Below are 26,398 nucleotides of genomic sequence, written 5' to 3' on the forward strand. Positions count from 1 at the left end.
CTCTGGATAAAATTCTGTAGGGTGGTTGGTCATTTTCACTTATGGTTGTGGCCAGTTAATTCAAAGTCATCCATTTTACAGCGATGTGCTGGAGTCAGCTTCTATCAGCTCACAAAAGCTGATTGTTAAATTTTCAGTAATTCTGCAACTCAGCTGACTTCACCTTAGTAATCTGAAATCAGTCGGTGGGAGTATTTACATCACGGAAACTGGCCAATTCTATAAATCAGGGTATCTTTTTTTTTTTCTTTCTCAGAACCTGCTGTTAAACGTTTATCAGCACACTGCTGCTTGAGAACCTTAGAGACGGAAGGGAATGATTTTTATCTCACTTGCCAAGTCCCATCCAAGTCCTACCTATGGGTTCCAGTTGGACTGTGCTGAGAAGCGTTCTGAGACTTCTTTTGTGTTTATCTACCGTAAAGAAACTGCTAAAACCACAGAGATGTTTCTCATGGGCAGAGAGGGGGAAGTGGCAGCAGCCGTTCCTTGTACCTTCCACCTCTGGCACAATCTAATGCTTTGAATCTAGAGATGGAGAAAAAAGAGACCCAGAGACGGAAGGTCGTTTACCTGAAGCCACTTAGTGAACAGGGTTGAGGCTAGACGTCCGATAACCCGATTTCTTGTCCAGTGATCTCCCTGGGCAGCACAGAGAGGGCGAAGTTGAGGCACTCTTACTTAGCTAGCATTAATAATACTGAGCAACATTTAGTAATGGTGGCCACCAAGCAGGAATGCCACAGAGAGCATACAGGTATACAGCGACGGGTGAACTGGACGAACTCCTGGACCTCTTGGCCCTGAAAGCCTATGATGCTAGGTTTCCAGGAACTCTATCTCTCCTTATACGCACCTTCTTCCTGACCACAGAAACTACTGCCAACCTAAAGTATGCGATTTCTAAGAATCTTACATGACTTAGCAACACCCTGACAACCACCACACTGTCAGTAGTCGGGAGATATAGAGATTATACTTAGAGGGTGATTTTACCAGAAAACATGAGCTGAATAATGCCATGAACAAAAAAAAAAATCCACAATTGTTTATTCCTATGAATTCCACTAGTAAATTATTCCTAAAGCATTTCCACTCATTTAAACACTGCATTTTTTGAAGTAACAATGCTCAAGAATCAAGAGGTATAAAATGGCAAACAGAAAAACGTCTTCTTCCACCCTAACCCCAGCCATCCTGCTTTCTGCTTTGTAGAGATAATCACTGTTATGAGTTTCTAGTGTTTCAATTCAGAGACATTTTATGTATGCAACAGTGAATATGTATAGTATTTCCTTTTTCATACAAATGGCTGTATACTATGATTCAGTATCATGACAGATAATGTAACTGAGGCTTATTTTTTTCCACTTAAATTATATCTTGGGGCTCATTCCATATTAGTACCCAAAGAAGATGCTTCCAACCTTGTCAGATAAATGTCTTATTTAAAACCATCACAACTTGATGCCAGAGGAGGGCCAGCAAACACAAACACCATTCAAATGAAAAAACTACTTAAGCTCATGTTGATAAACATTTCGGGGGATTTTGCTTTTGCATTACTTTAGTTTTCCTTGTAAAAATGAAATGATACGTCATGGTCACAGGTCAATAAAATTAGAGTAGTAAACTCTAATTGAATCAAATTTGTACAGTATTTTTTCTGTGGGTTAAACTAAAAACTAAATTATGGTCATGAAAGTGTTCTGAAGGGCTTTCCTATAGGAAAAGAAATTGTTACTTTAAATTAGCTTTGTCTTATTCCAAAAAAGATTCAGATTAATTATTTCATTATTTGCCTGTGAGGTGTCTACATTCTGCTCTGAGTTTCCTGAAGTGCTTGAGCTTCTCAAGAGTAACAGTTTGGTCATCTTTGTATTCTCAGATACAGACAGAGACACCAACATGAACAGGGACCTCAGTGATTCTTGCTGAATAGATGAAAACACAGACTAGACAATACTCGAATCACTTGAGCACTCAGTTTGCTACCCTGAAACATGTCCAGAGGAGACACAGTTCTGACCCAGTGAGATGAAGGCTAAGGAGAAACTGAATAGAAATGTATTTGGGCAGAGGACCCTGTCTATTTAACCACAGGCTATGCTCAAGATCATTCATTCCTACTAAGCGCAAATGCAAGTCTCGCTTTAGTCGTGTCCGACTCTGCGACCCCATGGACTGTGGCCTTCCAGGCTCCTTTGTCCATGGGGATTCTCCAGGCAAGAATACTGGAGTGGGTTGCCATGCCCTCCTCCAGGGGATCTTCCTGACCCAGGGACTGAACCCGCATCTCCTACGTCTGCTGCGTTGGCAGGTGAGTTTTTCATCACTAGTGCCACTTGGGAAACTACACCTCTTATTATTCAATACAATTCTACAAGTATGTACTGAGCATCTGTGCTGGGTCCACAGTGGGAACTGGACACGTCTATATCTGGGTCAATTTTTAATCCCTATATTATCATCACTTCTGTACACATCTAATTCCCACCACAGACTGAAACTCTAAAGGATCATGATTCAGTCAACTTTGTATCTGAATATGGAATGGGATTGCTGGGCATTCGAAGTCTAATATATGATCAGAATACAGACCCATGTACCTCATGCTGGGAATCAGCAGAGAGGGGTGGGGGCAGGGGAAAGTAAGTGATCCAGGGATGTTTCTTGTGGAACTAATAATATCAGAGACAAGTCTTAAAGGATTGGAAAAAAAACAATTCCCAAAAGCAAATTCTAGGAACAAGAGATCAAAGATGGAAGAAAGAAAAAAAAAAAAAAAAACTCTGAACATAAAGGGGAAGCCATGATGATCAAAATGTATGGAGGTACCAATACTCGTGAAGTGTTCAGGAAACACTTTACTACTGAGTGTTTCTAGAGCCGAGAGAGTCTCAGGAAAAGACGAGAATGAAATAGTAGGTTGAGTCCCAATCACAAGGGGTCTTAGATCATTTAAGAAATAAAATGGTGGGGCCCCAAATTTTAAGTAGAAAAAATATGATATCGGGAGAAAAATTTAGGCTTTAAGAGGAAGACAGACCTGGGATTATATCCTAAACTCTTAATCAACAGCAGTGAGACTCTGGAGAAGCAATTTAATTCCTTTGACATTTAGTATTTCCTTTATAAGGTGAGTATAATATATACCTTACTAGATTGAAATGAGGAAGAAATGGATGTTAATGAGCTTTATAAGCTGGCAAGGGCAACATAAACATTAATTGTTGTTACAATCATAAATTGTGCTTTGGGAAAAAGTCTTATAGCCTTGTTGAAGATTTGCTGGATGTGACAGGAAAGCCTAGAAGTGGAATAGATAGAAAATGGTGGTGGAGCAATCATTTGCTAGTGCAGACCCTGTTCTTCCACCTGCAGACCCAAGGCCCTGACCCTGAGCTCTTCCTGGAGCAAGACCCTCAGGAATGAAAGGATATATATATTAACCTCTAGACATTCATGATTCCAACAGACTGGACAAAATAAATCCTGGGTCAATGATTTCAATGGGATGACAAAATCAATTTCCTGTTGCAGAGTATTTACTGGTAGCATTGCATCTTCAGTCTTTCCAAACATCAATCCATTAAGCAATCAGCCAAAAACACTGAGTCAGAGGGAGTCTTAAAAAGGACATTAAGTGTAAGATGTTAATAACAGGGGAAATTGGGTATAGGTATGTGGGAATCCTCTGTACTATAGTCTCGATTTTTCTACAAATGTAAAACTGTTTGAGGAGATAAAACTCAATTTTTTTAAAGTAAAAGTTCAGAGTTGTTCCCCCCCTACCCCACCCCCCCATAATAGCCCCAAGCTGAAAACAATCCAGGTATTCATCCATAGGAAAACAGATAAACTATGGTGTGTGCATGCAATGGAATACTGCTAAGCAATAAAATGGAATGGGCTATTAAAATAAACAACAACATGGATGGATTTCAAAAGTATTATGCTGACTGACAGAAGACATACACAAAAAAGCACATGCTGTAAGACTCTATTTATATGAAATTCCAAAACAGGCAACAATAATTTACGGGGGGGGGGGGGGGGGATATATCAGAATGATGGTTGTTCCTGGAGAGTAGGGTAGGAACTATCCAGAAAGGGCATGAGAAAGCTCTCTGGCATGATGGTAATGTTTTATAGATTTATTGGTGCTTGAGTTACTACATAGGTATATGTCTACCAATTCTCAGAGAACAACCACTTAAGACTTGGGCGTTTCACTCTGTAAACTTTCAGTTAAGTTCAGTTGCTCAGTCGTGTCCAACTCTTTGCAACCCCATGGACTGTAGCACGCCAGGCCTCCCTGTCCATCACCAACTTCCAGAGCTTACTCAAACTATGTCCATAGAGTCGGTGACGCCATCCAACCATCTCATCCTCTGTCATTCCTTTCTCCTCCTGCCTTCAATCTTTCCCAGCATCAGGGTCTTTTCCAATGAATCAATTCTTTGCATCAGTTGGCCAAAGTAAACTTGACCTTAAAGAAAAATACTGAACAAACCCTGGACTTTGGTTAATTAGTTAATGATATGCATGCTGAAATATTTAGGGAAAAATACGATGCCTGCAATTTATTTTAAATGCTTTAAAAAATAAGATGAATAATGGATCGACGAAGGGATTGACAGGTGGACAGATATGTGATACAGCAAGTGTCATAAAGTATTAATGGTGGAATCTGGATGGTGGATATATGGGCATAAACTGTAAAATTCTTTGAACTTTGCTGTATGTTTGACATTTTTCATTAAAAGGTTTTAGGAAAAATAAAGAACATTTTGGGGTCTTGTGTCTGGGTTGGGTGATTGAGAGAAAGAGATTATATCTAAGCTTATCAGACCACACTTACAGGCTCCTAAAATTAATAAAAATCCTTTACACTTAACTCTTTACATGAATACACACAGTGTTTCTATATTTATCCTCATTTTATCCCCCAATCTGATTTATGTATCTTTCATCTGTGATCCTTGAGAACATCTTCATTTTAGCATTTGTTGTCATTTCCTATTTTCATTCTGTGTCACCCTACTGGACTTTCGAGAGCTCCTTTAAAGCAGCATCCTGCCTCTCTTTTTTGACTTTGTGTTCCCTTTGCCTGGGACAATATCTGACATATATACAAGGCATTCACCCAGCATTTTTCGGTATATCCCATGAGTGACAAGGAGAGCCAACCAGGTCAATCAGTCCCCTTTGAAAGCCAGGTGGAAATATAGATTTCCCACAGAGATATGCATCCAAAACATATTCTATGGAAGCAGTTCTGTACTTGGAAGGAATCAACTAGATGGAGAGGGACCTGTATTTCCTCTTCTAGTTTCTATCCTGACATATTGCTACCCAAAATACTTTCTAGATGAAACCAGTGTGGCATATAGGTTGGCTCACTCCACTGCCATCCCACTCTCCTTCTAGTTGAAAATAGTGGAAAACTAAAAAATCACTTTACAGACTGCTTGCAGTTAATCTACCAATTATGCGTATTCACACAAGACAGGTAAGCTGGAAGTGGGGTGACTGCCACTTGCCTCCTCTTGGCTACTTCTTGTGTCCTCTGGCAAGTAAGTACACATATATTGATACCACAAGTGTTTATGAAGCTGAGGCGTTTTTCAGTTTCCTGAGTGCCATGGGGCAGTTGCAGCAGGAGCTTCTCAAGTGTGACCTCCTAACTGCCAGATCACAGCAATGGAGCAGGGGAAGAGGGTTGGACTGATCACCTCAATGGTATTCTAGGGGTGGGCAAAGAGTGACTATCACTTCTGGAGTCCTAGACCAGAAAACACAGCTTTAGTTCTTGCTAACATTTGGTTAGCATCTAATACCTAAAGTTAAATTCCTTCCTGTTCAAAGTATCTGGAGTGGTTTCCATTTCTTGCACTGATCCCTGGGTATAAAAATCAAGAAATAAGTTTGAGTTTAAGGGCAGGCCCCAGTGGATGGGAAAGAGATTGCACTTCGGGGTTTTTCCGAGTACCCATTCAAGTAAGTGTTGAACCCTACTCTGCGCTGAACACTTGGCTAGCGACTGGCCCTCAAGAAACAGTGGTTTGCTTTAGGTAGAAGATCCATGCAATCATGTGAAAGAAGAGGTCACAGTGATGGATGTTTGAAAGAAGGAAGGAATGGTCAGAATGAGGTCAGATGAACTGGGTGGCTTTAAAGGAGAGAGAAAATGCTTATCCTGAGACCTCAACTCAAACACTAACTAAAATGGTTATTAGGATTTTATGCATAGCACAGTCATTTCCATTATCTCCTTTAACACTCCTTTCCCACCATCCACTCCCACTTCTTGGGGTTAATATTTGAGTGTTTCCTATGTGGCAGGAACTCGTTTTCTCACTTAAACTCTGGAACGCCCTGCCAAGTGGAGTCTGTATTAGCTCCCTAACTTGCCTGAGGTCTCACAGTTATTAAAAGAGCAGAGCCAGCACTCAAACTCCTATCTTTTGATCCAAATCCTACATTCTTAAGGGATCACAAAGCCAGAATTTCACTTCCTCAGAAGACATAACATGTTTAAAAACTAACACTGTACAAATATGAGGAACTGTTATCCTTGTCACGGAAAACTTCTTTCTCCAAGTTTGAAGTCTTCAAGGTAAGAGAAACAGTGTCCAACTGGTTTGGGCCCTGGAAAGGGACTGAGAGGTCCTAGGCTGGCTTAAATCAGACCAAACCCACAATGGACAAAAGCAGTGAGGGGCAGAGAAGAAAAAGCAGTTGCTGCCACTACTGTGTCTTCACTAAGACAGCTCTTTCTCTCCTATATCACTGTTTACAGCTCGCAGGACACTATCCGGGCCTAATAAATGAACGTATCCATTGGGAAGGGGGAAAACACACATGCCCCCTCTGCGTACAAAGGGACATTTGTGTCGGGCAGTCTCAGAGGCTGACACACACCAAGGGTCTGCCCCTCCTCCCCGCACCCCTAGAAACAGACAAGAAAGGCAGCTTTCTGGTACCCACAATGGGGGGAGGCTGTGGCAGGAGAGAGAGCACACTCTCTCCAAAACTGCTGACTTGATTCATCCCCAACTGACACAATGTGGAGAGGAAGACTTCAGGAAATGGGCAGATTATGTCCAAGAAAAGATTTCCTGCAAGCAGTTAACGGGAAACTAACATGAAAAGCAAGGACTAAAAATACACAGGCTATTGGAAGCTAGCGGTGAGGCCCCAGGGCCCCACAGTTCTTCAAGAAGTGTCTAAGGAAGCTACTGGCTTGAAACTCTCCCTGAACACCAGCCTAGGAAGACCAACTTGCCACTGGCTTTATTCCTTAGAAAAAGCTCATCAGGCCCCCAGTGTGATTTAAATTTCAATCTAACATTCATCAAATCCTCATTGTATTCTAGGCTCTCTGTTCATATAAGTCATTACTACACAGAAGGCAAGGACCCTAGAGTCTTAGACACAGAGCCTAACTCAAATGACGAGCGAAGGGGCTAGGTAGTGTAAATGATATCCGATGTCTATGTGAATTTCAATAATCAAGGAATAAACCTCACAATGTAAGACTTAGGAAGATTTAAAGGGTTGGAAAACCTGCCGGAAGGTGGCTCTGGAATGCAGGAAATCTATTTGTACTTGAAGGCATTTGTAATGACAGATCAAAGCTTGGCTTGAACAGTGAGAAAACTAAAATGCAACTTGAGGAGACTAAAAATTATCTATTACAGGGTGTTGTTTGTTTGATTTTTAAGAAAGAACGTTTCTGTAGATGTTTAAAGGCAGAGGCAGGCCCATGGAGTTCCCTCCGTGCCCTAGGGCCTGAGCAGAAATTTGAAGAGACGGAGTTTGTTTTCAGAGTCTTCTCTTTCCCCTTCTCTTGTTTTACTTCTAGAAGCCTAATTTTGCCAACTCTTTATTGAGCCCCAGCATCAGAGTACCCCCTGCAGCACTGAACAACAACAGATCAAGAATCTCAGTTTAAAAGGAAAAACGCATTCTACAAACATCAGACGGAGGAGGGCATAACTTCTGAAGGGTGTATCACCCTGCTGCCCCATGAATACACTCCTAACCAAGCAGTTTATAAGTCCTCACACCCAGAACCTTGGGCCCCGACTACAAGAGGAAAATCTCATCACAAGTCATCTTTCAAACACGCAAACACGTATACTTTCAGGTTTATAATAAATACTCTGAGACCAAAAATCTTTCTGTGCCATATTTTTGCACCCAATGGGAGCCAGATGTGAAGGTACACTGGAAACCAAAACGTAGGTGGTCCTACGTGATCAGTGTCTAGGGAGGCTGGGCAGGGAGAACAGAACATTGTTTTTGCCTTTTTTCTTTCTTTTTTTAAACCAGGGACGATGATCTAAGACTTCTTTTGTTGTAAAATCCCCTGGATGCCTTTGTTGTTGCTGCATTCGACGCCTCTGAGCGCTCCTTCTCTCCTAATGCGGCTCCCAAATCCTTTGGATTATCTGACACCACCACTTCCTGCATCTCTGTGCTCCTTTTCAGTTTTATGGGATCCATTTAAGATCCACAATCCCCCAGGATTTCATCCTCAGCTTCCTCTGTTCTTACTCTCTATACTCCTTGGTGGTTTAGATTCCACTCATTGCAGAGAGTTCTCCTAGACTTACCTTTCCAAACCACACTTAAGGAGCTAATGGGCGGCTATGAGTAGAATTGGCACCTTTGCCTCCATTTGATACCTTCTTCCTATCATCTGTATCAGAAGGAAAGGGGAATTATTTAACTGGCACCCTGAATCTCCTAAGCCTTGGTGAACTGCTTTATTATATAGATAGATAATGAGGATTTTGTGTTTTGTCTCCGTGTGTCTGCAAATTAAGTTTATTTTATAACTTGGAAATGTACGTACTGCACCTGCCATTTCATTGTGCGTGCGTGTTTGTATGTGCTCAGTCGTGTACGACTCTTTGAGACCCCCAGCCTGTAGCTCACAGGCTCCTCTGCCCATGGAATTCTCCAGGCAAGAATACTGGAGTGGTTGCCATTTCCTTCTCCAGGGGATCTTCCTGACCCAGGGATCAAACCCTCATCTCTTGTATCTCCTGGGTTGGCAGGCAGATTCTTTTCTGCTTTGCCACCTAGGAAGCCCATATCTAAATAATAAGCATCATCAAAGAGTGAAAATTGGACAGGAATTAAAAATATGGGAAAATCAAGTGGCCAAAGGGTGTGAAAACATGATGTTAAGAAATTCTTGGTTTTTGTACTATTGGAAATAAAGAACAAATTCGATCAGTGACGTAAGAAGTGATATAAATTAAACTAGAATATGTTAGCAACTACTCTCTGCTTCTAAAATCGGAGTCATGATGAAGAGAAGAGAGCCACTGGATTCACCTACTCAGAGTCTGGCTGTAACTCCCCTGGCATTACTTCTGAAGACTATGGCGCTAGCCAAGGGCGATGCTGAGAGAATATTGGACCTGGAAACGGGGCTCTCCAATGAGCTTTGCTACTAGACACTCCTGTGAAGCATTCACTTAATATCTTCAAATTCCAAGATCCCTACACATTCTTAGCATGTGGTCTCAGCAAGAGATCAGATAATGATTCATACCTCACTGCAGATTTCAGTCAATGGGTTTGATTTCCTTATCCAATACTATTTGCCTCTTAAGCCAACTCTCCAAAAAGTTGTAAGGACAGTGGTGGAATATACAAAAGGCACCAGAGAAGCAGCCCTGCAATGGTTTTCTTTGGTTGCAGTCTCACATGTGGCAGTGAGGGGCAGGGCCTAACAGAAAGAAAAGGGCGAAATTCTTCTTAGTGAAGTCAGAGTCAAGACTTAGTTCAGAAGAGGCTAGGGAGTCATAACATAGTACATTGGGGAGAGATGATACACTTCACCCCCTGACAATTCATACTGCTCTCTTAGGAGGAAAACAGCAAGAAGGTGGAAGCTGGAGAAAATGGTGGAGGTCTGAGCAAAAGAAGATAACATTCTTACCCACAGAAAAGCATAATTAAATCATATTCCACTCCTATATTATATCAAATCCAGCTAATGGTGAGAAATAGGAAATGTTCTGTCAATCAAAGAATAGCAATTGAGTTCGTCCCTACATTCCATTTCCTTCTCCAGAGGATCTTCCAGACCTAGGGATCGAACCCATATCTCCTGCATTGCATCTGATGGCTGAAAGGGAAGATAGTTACCCCTGAACCTCCAGGGAATCCCTGCTTCGTACATTCCAGAGGGCACATTCTATGCAAACTCTGAAATTAAGGAGCTCAAAATCTAGCTAAGAATCCATGTGTATTTAAAAAAATGTAAGTAGCAGATAAACACTATAAGTCAGAAGTGATATCAGGAGTTTAGAGCAGTGAGCAACTGCTGCGCTTCTGGGTGGTCTAGGAAGGCTTTATAAGCAACAAACCTGGAGCTGGGCCAGGTCAATGTCAAGGCTTGAACTATGCTGTCCTTCCTGGTTGACCTTTATTCTTTGGATCAATCATCAAGGAATCTCTAAATATGCAATAACAGAAGCCACCAAGGTCATTACATGAGTAAGTAAAAGTACTTTGCAAAATGTAAAATATCGTGTCACTCGAATCTTTAGAAGAGGAAGATTATTGTCACCATCAGCATAATAATAGCCTTTAACAGATGCAAACTATTATACAAAGGATGGATAAAGAAGGTCTTATGGTAAAGCACCAAGAACTATATTCAATATCCTACGATAAATCATAATGGAAAACAACATGAAAAAGTATATTTATATGTATAATCGAATCACTTTGCTGTACAGCAGAAATTAACCTATACGTAAATCACCTATACGTCAATAAAATGTAAAAAACAAACAGCATTTAATGTTAATTGAATGCTGTGCCAGGCATTACATTACTGACTGGAAAACATAATACCTATTTACAACCTCTGTCTTCCTCTATTATAGTCCAGAAAAGCAGAAGGCTTGCTTTTCTAGCCTTCCTTCTAACTGTGGGTATCCATGTTTCACAGTTCTGGACAGAAAGACATAAGCAGATATCTGCTGAGGGCTCCTGAGAAAGCCTTTGATTTTCATGCAACCATAAGGTTGAAGGCTAACACATGATGAATGGGTGAATGGGAAGATATACAGAATAAACATCCTTGATCACAACACTGAGTCTCTAAACCAAAGGCAGAAACTTCTTATTCTAGACCTGTAAGGTGGTAATGCTATTTAACATTATTAATGAACACGAGCAAACTCTGGGAGATGGTGAGGGACAGGGAAGCCTGGCGTGCTGCAGTCCGTGGGGTCGTGAAGAGTCGGACACGACTTGGCGACTGAACGACAACGCTATGTAAACCCCTATCAGTCAGCTTAATAAACTGAAAATATTCCTGACATACTTACCATATGCTTAGCAAAGGTTATAGAGTAGACAGGTGACAGAAACAAACTTCAAACCCATGTCTGCCAGACCCAAAGCCCTGACTTGTAACTACTGAACCAACAAAGGTGTAAGCGGTGTTAGGAAAACCTGGGTCTCCCAACGACCAATCCTGTGTTTGTTTCAGTCAGAGGAAACTTTACGTTCTGGGTACATCTTAGTGATACATTTGAAAGAACAATGACACTAACTTCCTTGGCTCTCAGTTTAGGAGTAAAGGGACTCAACTTATTGATTTATACCAGTTATCTTCTCCTGATTCCCTTCTTGACAAGTCTATGGCCTTCTTCTTCCACTCTGATTTTCTTTTATGTTTGAAATCCAGAAAAACATTTACCTGCAGAAAATTTTCGTATCCCCTTTCTGTTTTTCTGCACCCATCTAGACTTTGGAGATGGCCACAAATGAATTTTGTCCTTGTTTTCTATACAACAGACAAGTTTCATTTTCACAAGCATCTGATAACACTTAAAAATAAACAGAAGACTGTTTCTGGAGCATCTCTTATCCGCTTGCAATAGACCAAACTGGAAGATCATTCAGAAATATCTCAAAAAGCCTAAAACAACACTGAGCTGATGGGGATAGTGATCAGCTGTTGGCAGCTTGTTAGGGTTTTCATGGCTTCACTTCAGAGTGAAATGTACTCTTCCTCTGTGGTTATGACTGGTCATTAACAGGAGGATTAATGGGGCTGCTTTGGCTGTCATGGAAAGCTTAAGACACGTTCTTTATGTGGATCCCTTCTCTGCAAAGCTGATGGGTCATCTCCCTCAGCCAATTAGCTAATTGCCTGAAATCACTCCTCATAGATCAAGAAACACTGTCTGGTGAATGAACTCTGTTCATGCAAAAAGCAAGAGCCTTTTGTTTCCTTTTGAAGACCCTATTCAACTCTAAGGCCCCTTCCATCTACAACATTCTAAATTCTACAAATATGAACAATCAGTTCCAATGAATGAATCTTTCTGGCTTTATGACAAATGAATGTTTGTTTTTTTTTTAAACTATGGGGGCTTTTTTTTTTAAAAGAAAAAATTGTTTCTTAAATGCAGCTGCCTGACTGTCCCAGGTGTGAAACAGTCAATCAGAGCAGCAGCAGTGGCGTTGGGCATCATTGATTGTTTCCCTCAAAGCTTGTCAGATTAATGTCATCCTGGATGCTTTCTAGTCTGCTGACCAAGCAAGGTCTTCCCAGAAAAATCTAGACTGACTGCTCAATTCTAACCAAAATAAAGCATCAAATCCTAAAAGTTCAGGGCTATCTGGAAGACTGGTAGCTGGCTCTCACTACATAAACAAGAGCGAGTGGCCCCTTTTTCTGTGGCTAATACTAGAAACTGGAGACAACGTCCATCTTCGGCCTGCTGGGAGGAGATGGGCTGAGAATCAATCACCTTGCATTGGGTGGCAAGACACCCTTACTTACACCATTTGCATAGCGTCTCTCACTGATTCTTATTTTCTTCTTCCAAATACAGTGTTATTTTACTCAGGTGCTATTCCCCCTAGTACTTAGATCTGTTTCTTCAAAAGACTAAAATCCCACAAGTACAGAAAATAGGAAGAGCCCAAATCTCCTGCAACTGAGAATATTGGAAAAACTTTACTGGAGATGTAATATAAGACCTAAATTAAGGATGGACAGAATTTTACTAAATATAGATGAGGGAAGGAGTATAAGAAAGTTCCCCAGGAAAGAGAACGGAAAGAGTACATATCATGTAACAGACACCATGCTTTCATATAAATTCTTATCTATAGCTTATAATGACAATGCTGGAAAAGCCGGGTTCTCTCACAGCCTTTAAACACTTGAAGAAATCTACCCCAGGTTACGAAGCGAAGAAGTGACTCTAGGTCTCAAACCCAGATCTGGCTCCCAAGCATCTTTCCCACCACATTACTGAGGAATGGCATGCAGAGGTGGGAAAGACTTGGCTCATTTAGGGGACGTGAACCGAAATAATGTGGCGGGCAAGGTTACGGCAGCCTCTGAGTACCTGCTCTTTGGGAGTCACCCTTTAAAGAAAAGAACCCCGTAAGACAGACCTACCAGTGCTTTCAGGTATAACCACAGTGAAACTGTCAACCCTTTGACAAGAGAAATCAGAGAGTAAGGTCATGTCTTTGAGTAGTCATGGAGCTGATACTATTGTTCAGGGCCATGATGGTTGCTTCTTTCATCATCTCCATTTGGCAACATATTCAGATTGAACCTCAAAACTATCTGAGCCTTGATCCCACTGTGTGCTAGTGACGCAGGTCAGCGTATACAAAAGGCAATGGTTATTCAAGGGGAACACATGGTTATTCAAGGATATTCAAGATATCCTACATATCTGTATTTTGAACTCTATATGGATTCTCCCCAAATATCTCATAGTCTTTTTCCATTTACCAACATTATGCCTTTTCCTATTTCTCTATTCACAGGCTCTAAAATAAGGGCTAATGCATAGAAGTTGCTTATTAGAAGTTTACTGAAAAAATGATACATAATAGGCATTCAATAAGTGCTTGTTGAGTGAATAAATGAACTGGATGTTTCTGTTAGAAGTGCATGAGAGATGTTAAGCCACAGACTCAAGGTCAGAGGACTGGGGTACAATGTAAAGTAACATGGTAAATACAAGCTAGAGCCACCAGATAGGCTGGGGGCACCCCGAATGCCAAGCATGGGAGTCTGACTCATTTTAGGCAACGACAAAGAGAATCCTGAATGTTGCTGAGGATGAAAACCTTGCGCATGATGGTGGTGGGGTAAAACCCCAAAATGACTCCAGGTTTTCGGCTAACAGCCTGAAGGTACCAAACAGCTGTTGGGAAGACAGTGAACTCTCTGAAGGGAGAGGGCCAGGAAGATGGAATGAAAGCAGAATCCTTGTCTGTCTTTGCTTCACAAAGTTCCTCACCTTTCCATGATGATCCAGAAGATCTAATTCCCCTGCTATTTTCTTATTGTCATCTTTACCCTTTGTCTCAGCTATTTTTCTCTTTGGAATCCTCTGACCACTCCTCACATTCCTGATGCAAGTTACCATTTGATTGGATAAGTGTAATAATGTGTCACAGTCTCAGAACTGTTTAAAATGCCTCAGAATTTCCAACCTCTGTGGGAGAGAAAGGTCAGTGTAAATATATTGTGTTCTTGTCCCTCTGGACAAGACAAACTTCGCCTACTCAGTTCTGGCCAAGAGCCAAGGCTGAGTGAATTGCTTTCTTCCCGCCTACCCTACTAAAGCAAAGCAGAAATGAATACAGGGAGTATCTCACTGCGTGGCCCATGCGAATAAGACTGCACCTGCCTTTTGCTTTCCAGATGTGCCTACACGCTAGTGGAACACCATTAACTGTTCTGCCAGGAATTCAGCCCAGTGCCTGTGCTTAAGCTCATCCTCACACCTCCAGGACCCTCACCTCACTCTCCCTCTGTGCTGAAACTATACTCCTCCTTCAAGGCCTACCTTAAACACTACCTCTATGATGCTTTCTTTTATCTTTTAAATGAAATGCAAAACCTTCCCCATGTAAACCCCTTTGACACCCTGTCCCTTACAAATCACAAGACTTGTGAGATAGTTTCTGCTGAATGTCTTTTCTCTCACTCTATTCCATTCATAAGACATTAGTTTTGAGGCCAGGGGCTATGTAATTTGGACATCCCTTATGGTTCCAAATAGGAAAAGGAGTACATCAAGGCTACATATTGTCACCCTGCTTATTTAACTTATATGCAGAGTACATCATGAGAAACGCTGAGCTGGAAGAAGCACAAGCTGGAATCAAGACTGCCGGAAGAAATCAATAACCTCAGATATGCAGATGACACCATCCTTATGGCAGAAAGTGAAGAGGAACTAAAAAGCCTCTGATCAAAGCGAAAGAGGAGAGTGAAAAAGTTGGCTTAAAGCTCAACATTCAGAAAATGAAGATCATGGCATCTGGTCCCATCACTTCATGGCACATGTGGAAAGTGTCAGACTTTATTTTTGGGGGCTCCAAAATCACTGCAGATGGTGATTGCAGCTATGAAATTAAAAGACACTTACTCCTTGGAAGGAAAGTTATGACCAACCTAGATGGCATATTAAAAAGCAGAGACGTTACTTTGCCAACAAAGGTCTGTCTAGTCAAGGCTATGGTTTTTCCTGTGGTCATGTACGGATGTGAGAGTTGGACTGTGAAGAAACCTGAGCACCGAAGAACTGATGCTTTTGAACTGTGGTGTTGGAGAAGACTCTTGAGAGTCCCTTGGACTGCAAGGAGATCCAACCAGTCCATTCTAAAGGAAATCATTCCTGGGTGTTCATTGGAAGGACTGATGCTAAAGCTGAAACTCCAATATTTTGGCTACCTCATGCGAACAGCTGACTCATTGGAAAAGACTCTGATGCTGGGAGGGATTGGGGGCAGGAGGAGAAGGGGACGACAGAGGATGAGATGGCTGGATGGCATCACCGACTCGATGGACATGAGTCTGAGTGAACTCCGGGAGTTGGTGATGGACAGGGAGGCCTGGCGTGCTGCAATTCATGGGTTCGCAAAGAGTTGGACACGACTGAGTGACTGAACTGAACTGAAATATGGTTCCCAGTGCAGTTTGTACTTAGTACAAGTAGAAAGCTATCAAACACTTGCTGAAATAATGAAATTATTACTTTCAATGAACTTCCACACACACATTACTTCCAGGCATGATTATCCCTACTTTACAAATAAGAAAACGCAGGCCCCGTAAAAGTGACTCAGAAAACAGACCAAGTTTTCCTCAGAGGCTGAGATAAAAGGCCCACATAAGAGGATGCAGATTGACTCTGGACACTTCTTGGATAACTGCTCCCATCTTTTATTGAATAACCCATCGAGAACATAAAATGCTACATTTTGGGGGAATAAATTTGTTGATATGCATATCGAGTCAAGAAGAAATTCACGCAATCTGAACCAGTACGTCTATTTCCCAAAATTCATCTTAAGAAAATATCTAGAGATGTGGACAGACTTGCACATGAAGAGGACCACTGCACTGTTGTTTAAGACAGTAATAAAATCTGTAAAATCTCTCGCTTCCCAATTGACAGACTGAAAATAAGTTTGTATCTCTTTCTTTCCAAATCCCAAAGAGGCACACAGGGAATAAATTAGTACTTGTGGTTATGGTGGAGAAAGAGAAATAAAGGGAGAAAAAGGAGCAGACCAGAATTTTTAAAAACTTTTCAAAAGATGAAAAATAGATGTATGTACATAAAACCCAAGTGACAACAGGCCAGGCAAAGAAACATCGGGAAAAAATGCATGCAGTATTCAATGCGGATCCTCAGTGGGCTGGGAAAGGTTCCATGCTGAACATTAGGGCATCACTGTCCAACAGAAATGTAATGCAGGCCACATACATAACCCTGAAATTTATTTTTACATTTAAAAAGTAAAAAGAAGTAGGTGAAATCAATTTTAATAATGTCAACTACACATTGGCACTTGCCATCTACCTGTACAAGGATTAAATAAGGTGCTGCTGCAGCCGCTGACTTTCATACCCTCTGAAAGGAGTTCAGGTGCAGAAAAGAAACGAGGCACTCTGCTCTAGGAAAAACTGGCACAACAGGTCTTCAGATAATTAGGTATTTTCAGGAGCCAATTTTATGAGCCCAATTCTTGTATTTCCTATCTAGAAAAGCACTAAACTCCTTTATGGTGATGATTACTCCTCATTACCAGAAGAAGGAAACCTTCTGCAAAAAAAATATGTGCTTGACTGCATGTATTCCCCCTTCACCAAAATCTCATATATACTGACCTGTACCTTACCTCCCTGGAGCAGTTTCTCAGAGCTATATTGGATGCTGTCTCCTGGGCTATAGTCCTCATTTTGCCCCAAATAAAACTTCACTTAAAAAAAAGGCACAATGTGAGAGCTGCAATTCAGCAATAATATATCCAAAATATCATCATTTTAATGTATAATCAATATAAAATGAATTTTGAGTTTTTCTTTGAAATCCAATGCGCATTTTATACTTACAGCATATCTTAATTCAGATGAGCCAGGTTTCAAATGCTGAACAGCTCACACTTGGTAACTGGCTATTACACTCCACAGTGCAGACTTAGAGGTTAAGGAGAACAAGGTCAGGAAGAGGAGCAGAAATCAAAGAGATTAATTTCAGGGCTGCCTAAATAACCATCTGGGCAAAACATTTTAGATACGCATGGACTTCAAAGTTTAATTCCTATGCGTTCTTTCTGAAAATACTACCAAGGATGCTTTAAGCAAAAAAAATCTTAAAAAGAAGATGACATGGGGCACAAGAAAGGAGATTTAACTCAGGACTTCAGGGAAATGGCAGCAGGCTTTGAAAATAGAAATGAAACTCTCTGGACTTAAGAGAAGAATGTGTCAAGATGGAAGTCATTTCCCGCAACAAACAGTATGAATAGGAGCTAAATGATGTGAGTAGTCATAAGGTAAAGGCAGATGCTTCTTTCTTCAGTCCAGGAAAAAAAGGCAATTAGAAAATCCAAGGAAAACAAAAAGCAAAGACAAGGTATAAACACAAAGCAAAGAGAATGTGGCAAGTGATGGAATGTAGAAAGAGAATCTCTTTGATCTTGATGTTTAGAACATTCTGGCTTAAATGTCACAAGTTTGTATAGCTGAACCTTATTTTCTTCCTAGTGAGTCAAACTATGCAACTCAGTTCTGTTGTGATAAGTAGGTAACTGTAATACTGCAAAATATACACACTAGTTGATTCTTAGAATCAAATGCACAGGTAAAACTTCAGACTTATTTTATAGATCTGAATATAAATATTATCTAGCTACACAGTACACACCTTAAGATAGGAATGGACTAATTTTCTCTTTTACCCGTTGGAGAGTCAAAATATTCTATATACAGTAGGGAGGGAAAAACACAATTTTAGGACTAAGTGGTATGCTGCATAAGACAAGTTTGACATACTGGCTTTAATGATTCAGTGATGCCTGTTTATGCAGGAAAACGAAGGTTCCAGTTATCTAGTGTTACAAACTGGCTTCATGAGTGAGCACACTACGGCCATTAAATTATCCTCCGAATTTATAATAAGTGTTTTTAAGCTTAAAATGTTAAGTGAAATAAACTGTACCCAAAACTGTACAGACAGAATGAAGCCTGGCAAATGGAATGAAATCTGAGCTACATTTATGTATTAGGAGAGATTTAGGTTAGAGTTCAGTAAGCACGAAACTTAAAGAGGCGTGGGAATCTAGCTGAGACAAAAGTGCTACAAGGAGCAGCCAAGGTTAAGAGTGAGGCACTGGCACTACCTCTGATCCAGCTCTGTCATTATTCCCTTTCCCAAAGCACACAGTTTGTACTCATTAAATAGCCACAGATTTAGATCCTCAAGGCTACTTGAATGATTTAGGATGGCCAAGGAACCATCAAACTAGGCAGGGTAGTCAAGGGAGGCTTTTTACATTTTTGTTTATCTATTTAATTATTTCTGGTTATACATTTTATTGCTCTATTGTTTAAACTTTTTATTTTGTTTTGGGGAATAGCCAATTAACGATGTTAATGCTAGTTTACTTATCATTTAGTTAGTAAATGAGAGCTTCAGGTGAACAGTGAAGGGATTCAGCTCTACATATACATGTATCCACTCTCTCCCAAACTCTCCTCCCATCCAGGCTGCCACATAACATTGAGCACACTCCCTGTGCTACACAGTAGGTCCTTGTTGGTTATGCATTTTAAATACAGCAGTGTGTACATGTCCATCCCAAACTCCCTAACTGTCCCTTCCCGTTATACTTCCCACACCCACCTTTGCAACCGTAAGTTCCTTCTCTGTTTCTATTTTGTAAGTAAGTTCATTTGTATCATCTCTTTTTTAGATTCCACATATAATGGATGTCAAATGATATTTCTCTTCTGTCTGACTTACTTCACTCAGCTTTTTTTTTTTTTTAATTCAAGTGTGGGCTTTCCTGGTGGCTCAGTGATAAAGAATCCACCTGCCAACACAGGAGATGCAGGTTCAATCCCTGGGTCGGGAAGATCCCTTGGAGAAAGAAATGGCAACCCACTCCAGTGTTCTTGCTTGGGAAATCCCATGAATAGAGGAGCCTGGTGGGTTCCAGTCCGTGGGATTGCAAGATTCAGACATGACTTAGCAACCAAACAACAACAGCTGCTGAAGAGTATTATATGTTATAGGTATACACTATAGTGATTCACAATTTTTAAAGCCAGTATTATAAAACATTGGCTTTATTCCCTGTACTGTACTTGTAGCTTGTTTTATACCTAAAAGTTTGTACCTCCTAATCCCCTCCTCCTGTATTGCCCCTCCCCATTCCCTTTCCCTACTGGTAACTACTGATTTGTTCTCTATATCTGTGAGACCACTTCTTTTTTTTGTTATGTTCACTAGTTTGTTGTACTTTTCCGATTCCACATATAGATGATAACATAGAGCACTTGTCTTTCTCTGTCTGATTTATTTCACTTGGCATAATGCCCTCCAAGTCCACCCACATTGCTGCAAATGGAAAAATTATTTTTTATGGCTAAGTAATATTCTATTCTGTACACCACATCTTTTTTATCTATTCATCTTTTGAGGGACACTTAGGTTGCTTCCTTATCTTGGCAATGCTGCTACAGACACTAGAGTATATGTGTCATTTAGAATTAGTGGTTTTTTTTTCCCGACATATACCCAGGGGTGGAACTGCTGGCTTATACGGTAGTTCTGTTTTTAGTTTATTTGAGACACCTCCATCGTATTTTCCACAGTGGCTGCACCAATTTACATTTCCACCAACAGTGTACAGGGGTCAAGGGAGATTTCTTGGAAGAGCTAAGCCCTGAACTGTAACCTCAAAGGATACGTAGGTTGGAACATGGTAACTGTGGAGACCACAGAATCCTTAATGGACAAAGCAGAAGCAGAAACCAGCTCCCAGACTGAAGTGCTAAGGAGGCGCTCATGGAAGGGAGGAGAACGCAGTCAGCTGGAAGACACGGTGACCAGCAGGCACTGAGAGACACTGTGTTGTCCTCACCCCACTGCCGACACAGAGATTGGTTTTCAGGACTGTATTTCAGAAAATGGAGTTGTAACCACAAATGGGTAAACTGGGTTTCCGTTTTCCTCCCATCAACCTACACTTGAGCCTCTCTGTATGAGACCGACTGTCCTTTCTCTACTTGTCTTACAACTCACATTTCTCCCCATAAGTTTCTCACTAGCAAATAATCACATCAACGACAGAAGAGTTTGCTTCCAGGGACCAGGACAGTCGACTTGGCAGCTGGTTGGACAATCCAGCAGGCAGAATGACTACAATGCTTTACTTCCCACGCTGGACTTTGAAATCTGACTGCCCCACTCGGCCAGAGAGAAAGCAGGATATTTATTAAGGCACCTTAGATAGATCTTTGTACTCAAAAAACATCCTGTATCAGTCTCAAACACCTCTTCTTTGCACTTTCCAGGAGCTGGGGTTTGAACCTAAAACTTCTCACTCCAAGTTCCATGCTCTTCTCTCTATACCATACTACCTCCTAGAAAGTAAGGAAGAAGAGGGAGTGAATTTACCTAAGCTGCAATGGTGAAGAGCAAGAACTGAGTACTACAGCCTGTTATCTTCCCATTCCCTCCTGTGTTTTTAAAAAGAAACAAAACAATCCTGCTAAGCAAGACTCAGAGATTCTTCAAAGATGACAAAACTGAACAGCCTTAAATAGACTTTTCTTTAAAGGGCAGGAGGGCACATTAAATATCAGAGCACAGGGGACTTTTCTCCGACATGATTCTGTCCTGGCTGAAAGAAGGTTTTTGGGGAAAAGACTATTTCCCCAGTATGAGCACAGCATCTAAGAGATTCCACAAGGGGTAGTGAGTTAGAGAGGGAAAGGAGGGAGGCTGACTCACTGTTTGTTTTCCAAAAATAAAAACTCAAACCAAACACAGTGAGACTCAGCTATCCAGCTGGGTATTCCAAGGATTAACTATCTGTGTGGCCAGGCACTTAACTTCATATTTCTGATGGACCAGCTGTAAAATGGGAAAAGAATTCAGAATATGGTTTCTGGTCAAGAGAGCACCAAGATAGTTGTATTTATAGCTTCTGAAATACAAACCAATGCAAATGGCCTGACATAGAACCCTTGGCACTAGGTCCCAACATTCTTACTGTGGATAATGTAAGTTTGGGCTGGGGATATGAATGTCCTCAGAAAGGCAGTGTTACCTCACATTTTTATATCCTTTTCACAGGTTACAGCTGGGCATTTAATAATATAGATTCTACCTCAATGTTTAAAACAAAATGCCGGCATAATAGACTGGAAAGTATAAGCATTTTGTTGTTGGGAAATTATGAGTTTGAATGACTTGAGCAAATTACTTAATCTTTCTAAGACTTCTTTTCCTCATCATTAAAATGCGGATAATTGTCTTAGAATCTTTATTTATTCAGAATTAAAGTTTCTGATACATAAGACACTCAAAAGATAATTTCCATATCAACCCTTACCTCACACCACATACAAAAATTAACTTGAAATGGATCATAGATCTAAGTGTAAAAGCTCCCAGAGGGAAGCACAAGAGAAAAATCTTTGTAAGACTGTGATTTAGATAAACAAACAAACAAAAAATTATAAAAGAATAAAACAGACCATCAAAATCCAAAGCTTTTGCTTCTCAAATGGGATCATTTAGAAAATGAAAAGGCAAGCCAGCCCCAAAGAGAAAATACTCACATGTTTTCACAAAAAGAAATATTTCACATATTTCTAGCTTACAAAGAGCTGTTACTCAGACCATGTTAAAAAAACAAAAACAAAACTCTTACAACTTAATAACAAGAAGATAAATTATACCATTTTAAAAACAAGTAAAAGATGGGAACAAGGACTATACAAAAGAAGCTATATAGACAAAAGACCAGTTATCACCCCAAAAGATGCTAAAGATTATTAGATCTCAAGGAATGCAAATTAAAGCCACAATGAAATACTACTACTTGTAAAGCCATCAGAATGGCTAAAATAAAAAAGGCTGACCACACTAAGTGCTGGTGAGGAGGCGGCACATCTGAAACCACACATACACGGTCGGTGGGAATGTAAAATGGAACAGACAACTTGGAAAACAGGCCGGCAGTTTTAGAAAAAAGTTTAACCAACAACTACCATATGACCCAGCCATCTGCAACCCAGGAGAAGTAAATACATATGCCCACACACGTGCAAATGAATGTTCATATCAGCTTCGTTTAAAATAGCCAGAAACTGCAAACGACCCAAATGTCCAGCCACAGGAGGTATAACCATGCAGTGGACTAGAACTCAGTGATAAAACAGACATACGCACAATGACACGGACACATCTAAAAAAATCATGCTGAGAGAAAGAAGACAAGCAGAAAAACATACACACTGTATGATTCTATTCATAAAATGCAAACTAATTTATAGAGACAGGAGAATGCTTGCCTGGGGCAGAGGGCAAATGGAAGGACAGAACACGAAGGGACCAGAGAAGTCTTTGGGGGCTGACAGAGATATTCCGTATCTTGACTGTAGGAGTCACTTCATAGGTATACACAACTGTTAACATTCAGTGAATTCATTCAGATGTAATTTATTGTGTGTAAATTATCCCTTAAAGTTGATAAGGAAAAAATAAATTCACTATGCTATTCCTCCTGCTACTAGAATCAAGGTAGAAAGTTACTATTGCCAATCTCATGGCCACACGGAACACAGAAAACTCTATACAAATGGCTGAGGATAGGAATGGTACTGCAAAAACCTTTTTATTTACTGAGGATCAATTCAGGTGTTTGGCAATGTGCTAGGCACTCTATACATACTCTATACACATTATTTAATATTGTGTAAATAATATTTAATATTGTGCAAAACTATCTTATTAATTCTAACAAGTTTGATGGGGTAGGCATTATTACTTCTGTTACACAAGAGGAAACAGGCTCAGAAGGAACTCATCAAATCTACCCCAGATGGTAAATGGTTAGGTCTGGATTCAATGATGGATCTGGAATCAAACCAGGTAAGCTAGACTTCAAAAGACAATGCTATCATTTCCTACAGTGCATAAGGCATCCTCAGGAAGGCAAAGCCCTGAAGGCCCACAGACAGGAAGGGTTCCTAGAGATTCTGTTCATCAGGACTGGCAGATCCTCACAAGCCCTTCTCAAAGGGGCCTGAGAGGGTGGGAAGAGGGGTATGCCTCTGCTTCTGAGGCCAAGGAGAATCCTCTCACTGGGCTCCAGCATCTGCTGGTATTTTGTTAATTCTTGGCTCCTCCATACTCACCCACCCACTGGTTTCCCAGAGAAGAAAAGCCAAAATATCTTGGCTGAACAGGCAAATGGGTCACAGATGACAGAGGTAAAAAAAAAAAAATCAAGAAGTTCTGTAATAAGCTTTTTAAAAGCAAAAACAAATTGCACACTTCCTCGTTCTGCATTTTCCTTATTCTCTTTGAGTTATCCATCTTGTGAAATATTCTTCCGTCCACATTTTCATTCATCACAATGGAAAATGTGAGGCCAATGGATCATGCTGAAAGTTTAAATAAATTTACAGTCTTCCCGTTTCAGACCAGCAATAACCCAGTTCCCCTGAAGCCAGCCAATGGATCAAGAAGAAGGTGGCTTGAGCTGCAGAGAGTGGGCCATGGAGAGAAAACATGGGAAGCTCAGATCTAAAGGGGTATTTCAGGATGGGGACCAGCTTTGAGATGACAGGGCAGAGACCTGAGTTCTGGGATTAGCACTGTCTAATCATCTGTGAGGCTCTGGCAAGTCAGCCCCTCTCTCCGAGCCAATCTCAGAAGATTAGATTGGTTACGTTTTTCAACTCAAAAACAAAGGCCCTCCATTTATAACCAGAAATAATCTTTCCCCTAAACCTTTAAGATTCTCATGCACTTCCTCTTTGCAAATTGCTCTGTTGCCTCTTTAATTCCCTAGTAGCCAAGCTTTACTTTCTGAAATCTGTACTATAAAAATGGGCAGCTTTTCATTTATCAGCATATATTGTGACACCAAATAAAAAATCTTAAACTATATACAAACATACAGTGAAATTCTGTCATAATCCTGAGTGTGTGTTAACTGATGGTTAGGGATTAAATGTGCTAATTAATGCAAATTGTGTTTGGGGTGGTTCCTCATTTCCATTCCTGACTTAGTATGAACTGCAATATTACCAAAGCTCTTTGCTCCCTCCTCACGCAGGTTAAGAATTCATTCACACAGGGAGGTGTGCTTTTGTGATCATGTAACTGGCTTCTCCTCCCCCAACCAGACTCTGCCAAATTGTTTCTGGTAAGTCAGCTTTGGAAAGTAAAAATTCCCTAGACTCTCTGGACAGGGGGTGAGAGGAAGACACATAACCCAGCAGGGGAACTGAAACATTCCCCCTTGTGTTCATTTCTGTACCGGGAGGATGGGGGCAGGGAAACTGCAAAAGAAGCTTTCAGAGGAAACAGACTTGCAGGACTTTTGCTGCAAACAATCGGGTACTGCATCCAGCTGTTGACTGAGGCAACTAAAACCACTGGAGAACAAGTGGGCCAGAGTTCTTGCTCCAAAAACAAGTAGCTCACTTCTGCTTCACATATTACAGCCTAAAACCTATATTCTAGGTGTCATCCCTGGAGCTCAATGCCAGTGTTGGAAGGCAACTTTGACATCATTAGGCCAGTGATCCCCCCCACCCCCTTTTTAAAGAAGTAGAACCCTTTATTTCTACATAGAAAGTTTCCTGCAGAACCATGACATACAAAAACAAAAACAGAACTGCTCGGGGGTGGGGACAGGGGACACACACGGGGAGAGGTCTGCCAGCTCAGCGGCCGTCATCCCTCTCATCGGGCACCATTCTGGATTCCCAGGACCGTAACCAACACTATTAAGTCTGCTGATGTGTGCTGATTTGTGTGTGAATGGTAGGTCCACTGATTTGTGGAGTTTACAGATAAAAACATCGATGACCATACCTTTATTTTGACTCAGTAGGCTGGGGTGGGTGCTCTCTGTGTTTTCCCTTGGATCTTCTCCTTCAGTGATCTCATTAACTCCCAGTGCTTCACTTACCATTTCTATGTGGAAGACTCAAACTGTACATTTTTAGACACACAATCTCTCTACTGGGCAAAACAGGGTGTCTGCGACATTCTGACGGGAGGGGGCAAGCACGGATCCAGGGATCCATGTAGACAGGAATCTGGAAGTCTGGAGGCAGAATCCAAAATTCTGGACAGGTCTCTAGTTGTAAGAGAACTAGTGAGAAAAAAAGAAAAACAGGACTTTCTAAAGACTCAAGGTACAAGGCAGGGACTCGGTCAAAGGAACAGATTTTGAGCAAGAGCCCTTTTTAAAATTGGGGGCCAAAGGCAGAGGGGGACTAGCTTTCAGGCTGACATGATGTCAACTTTTAGAGGTTCAGATCTGGTCCTTAAATTCTACCCCACCTCACTCCCATCATGAGCAGAACTGCTTCACAGGTCTGTCATAAGCTCTGAGAGGACAGAGCCAAGCAAACCTTCACAGCTGAGAAAGTCCAGGTCCTACTTGTCTAGCAAGCTGGAAGCATGTGACGAGCTGAGAAGATGCAGGCCAGATGTCCCTAATCTTTTTTCAGGTCATTCACTGAGACAGATGCAGATCCTTATCAACCCTAGAGTCATTTCTCTCCTTATTGCTGCTATAAAACTAACGTTTTGTCCACAAAACTGCTATGAGACACTACGGTCCCAGGGAAGGTAAACCTCCTCCCAGTCAGCCCAGAAGTCGAATCCCAGTTGGTCTAAAGCAATTATGCAAACCCATTCCCCTTTGCCAGGAGTGGTCCAAAGGTGGGCCTGTAACCTAGTTCTGACCAAAACAACAACAACAACAACAACATCAAAACCCAACTCCATAAGGGGTTTTTGAGGAGGGAAAGCGCTTAACTTGC

General features: G+C 41.1%; 1 protein-coding gene across 5 annotated transcripts in view; it reads right to left on the minus strand.

Annotated features, from left to right (window-relative positions):
* The window catches only part of GAB2 (GRB2 associated binding protein 2), a 181,463-nt gene that overhangs the window by 99,528 nt on the left and 55,537 nt on the right, over nucleotides 1–26,398 (minus strand). The window contains exon 2 of one of the 5 annotated variants that reach the window (XM_055581422.1): nucleotides 574–642. The exons of the other annotated variants lie outside the window; for them this stretch is intronic. Within the exon in view, the coding sequence (XP_055437397.1) occupies nucleotides 574–642 (69 nt within the window). The remainder of the gene's footprint in view (nucleotides 1–573; nucleotides 643–26,398) is intronic. 5 annotated transcript variants of the gene reach the window in all.

Source organism: Bubalus kerabau, chromosome 5 (genome assembly GCF_029407905.1).
Source record: "Bubalus kerabau isolate K-KA32 ecotype Philippines breed swamp buffalo chromosome 5, PCC_UOA_SB_1v2, whole genome shotgun sequence".
Lineage (NCBI taxonomy): Eukaryota > Metazoa > Chordata > Mammalia > Artiodactyla > Bovidae > Bubalus > Bubalus kerabau.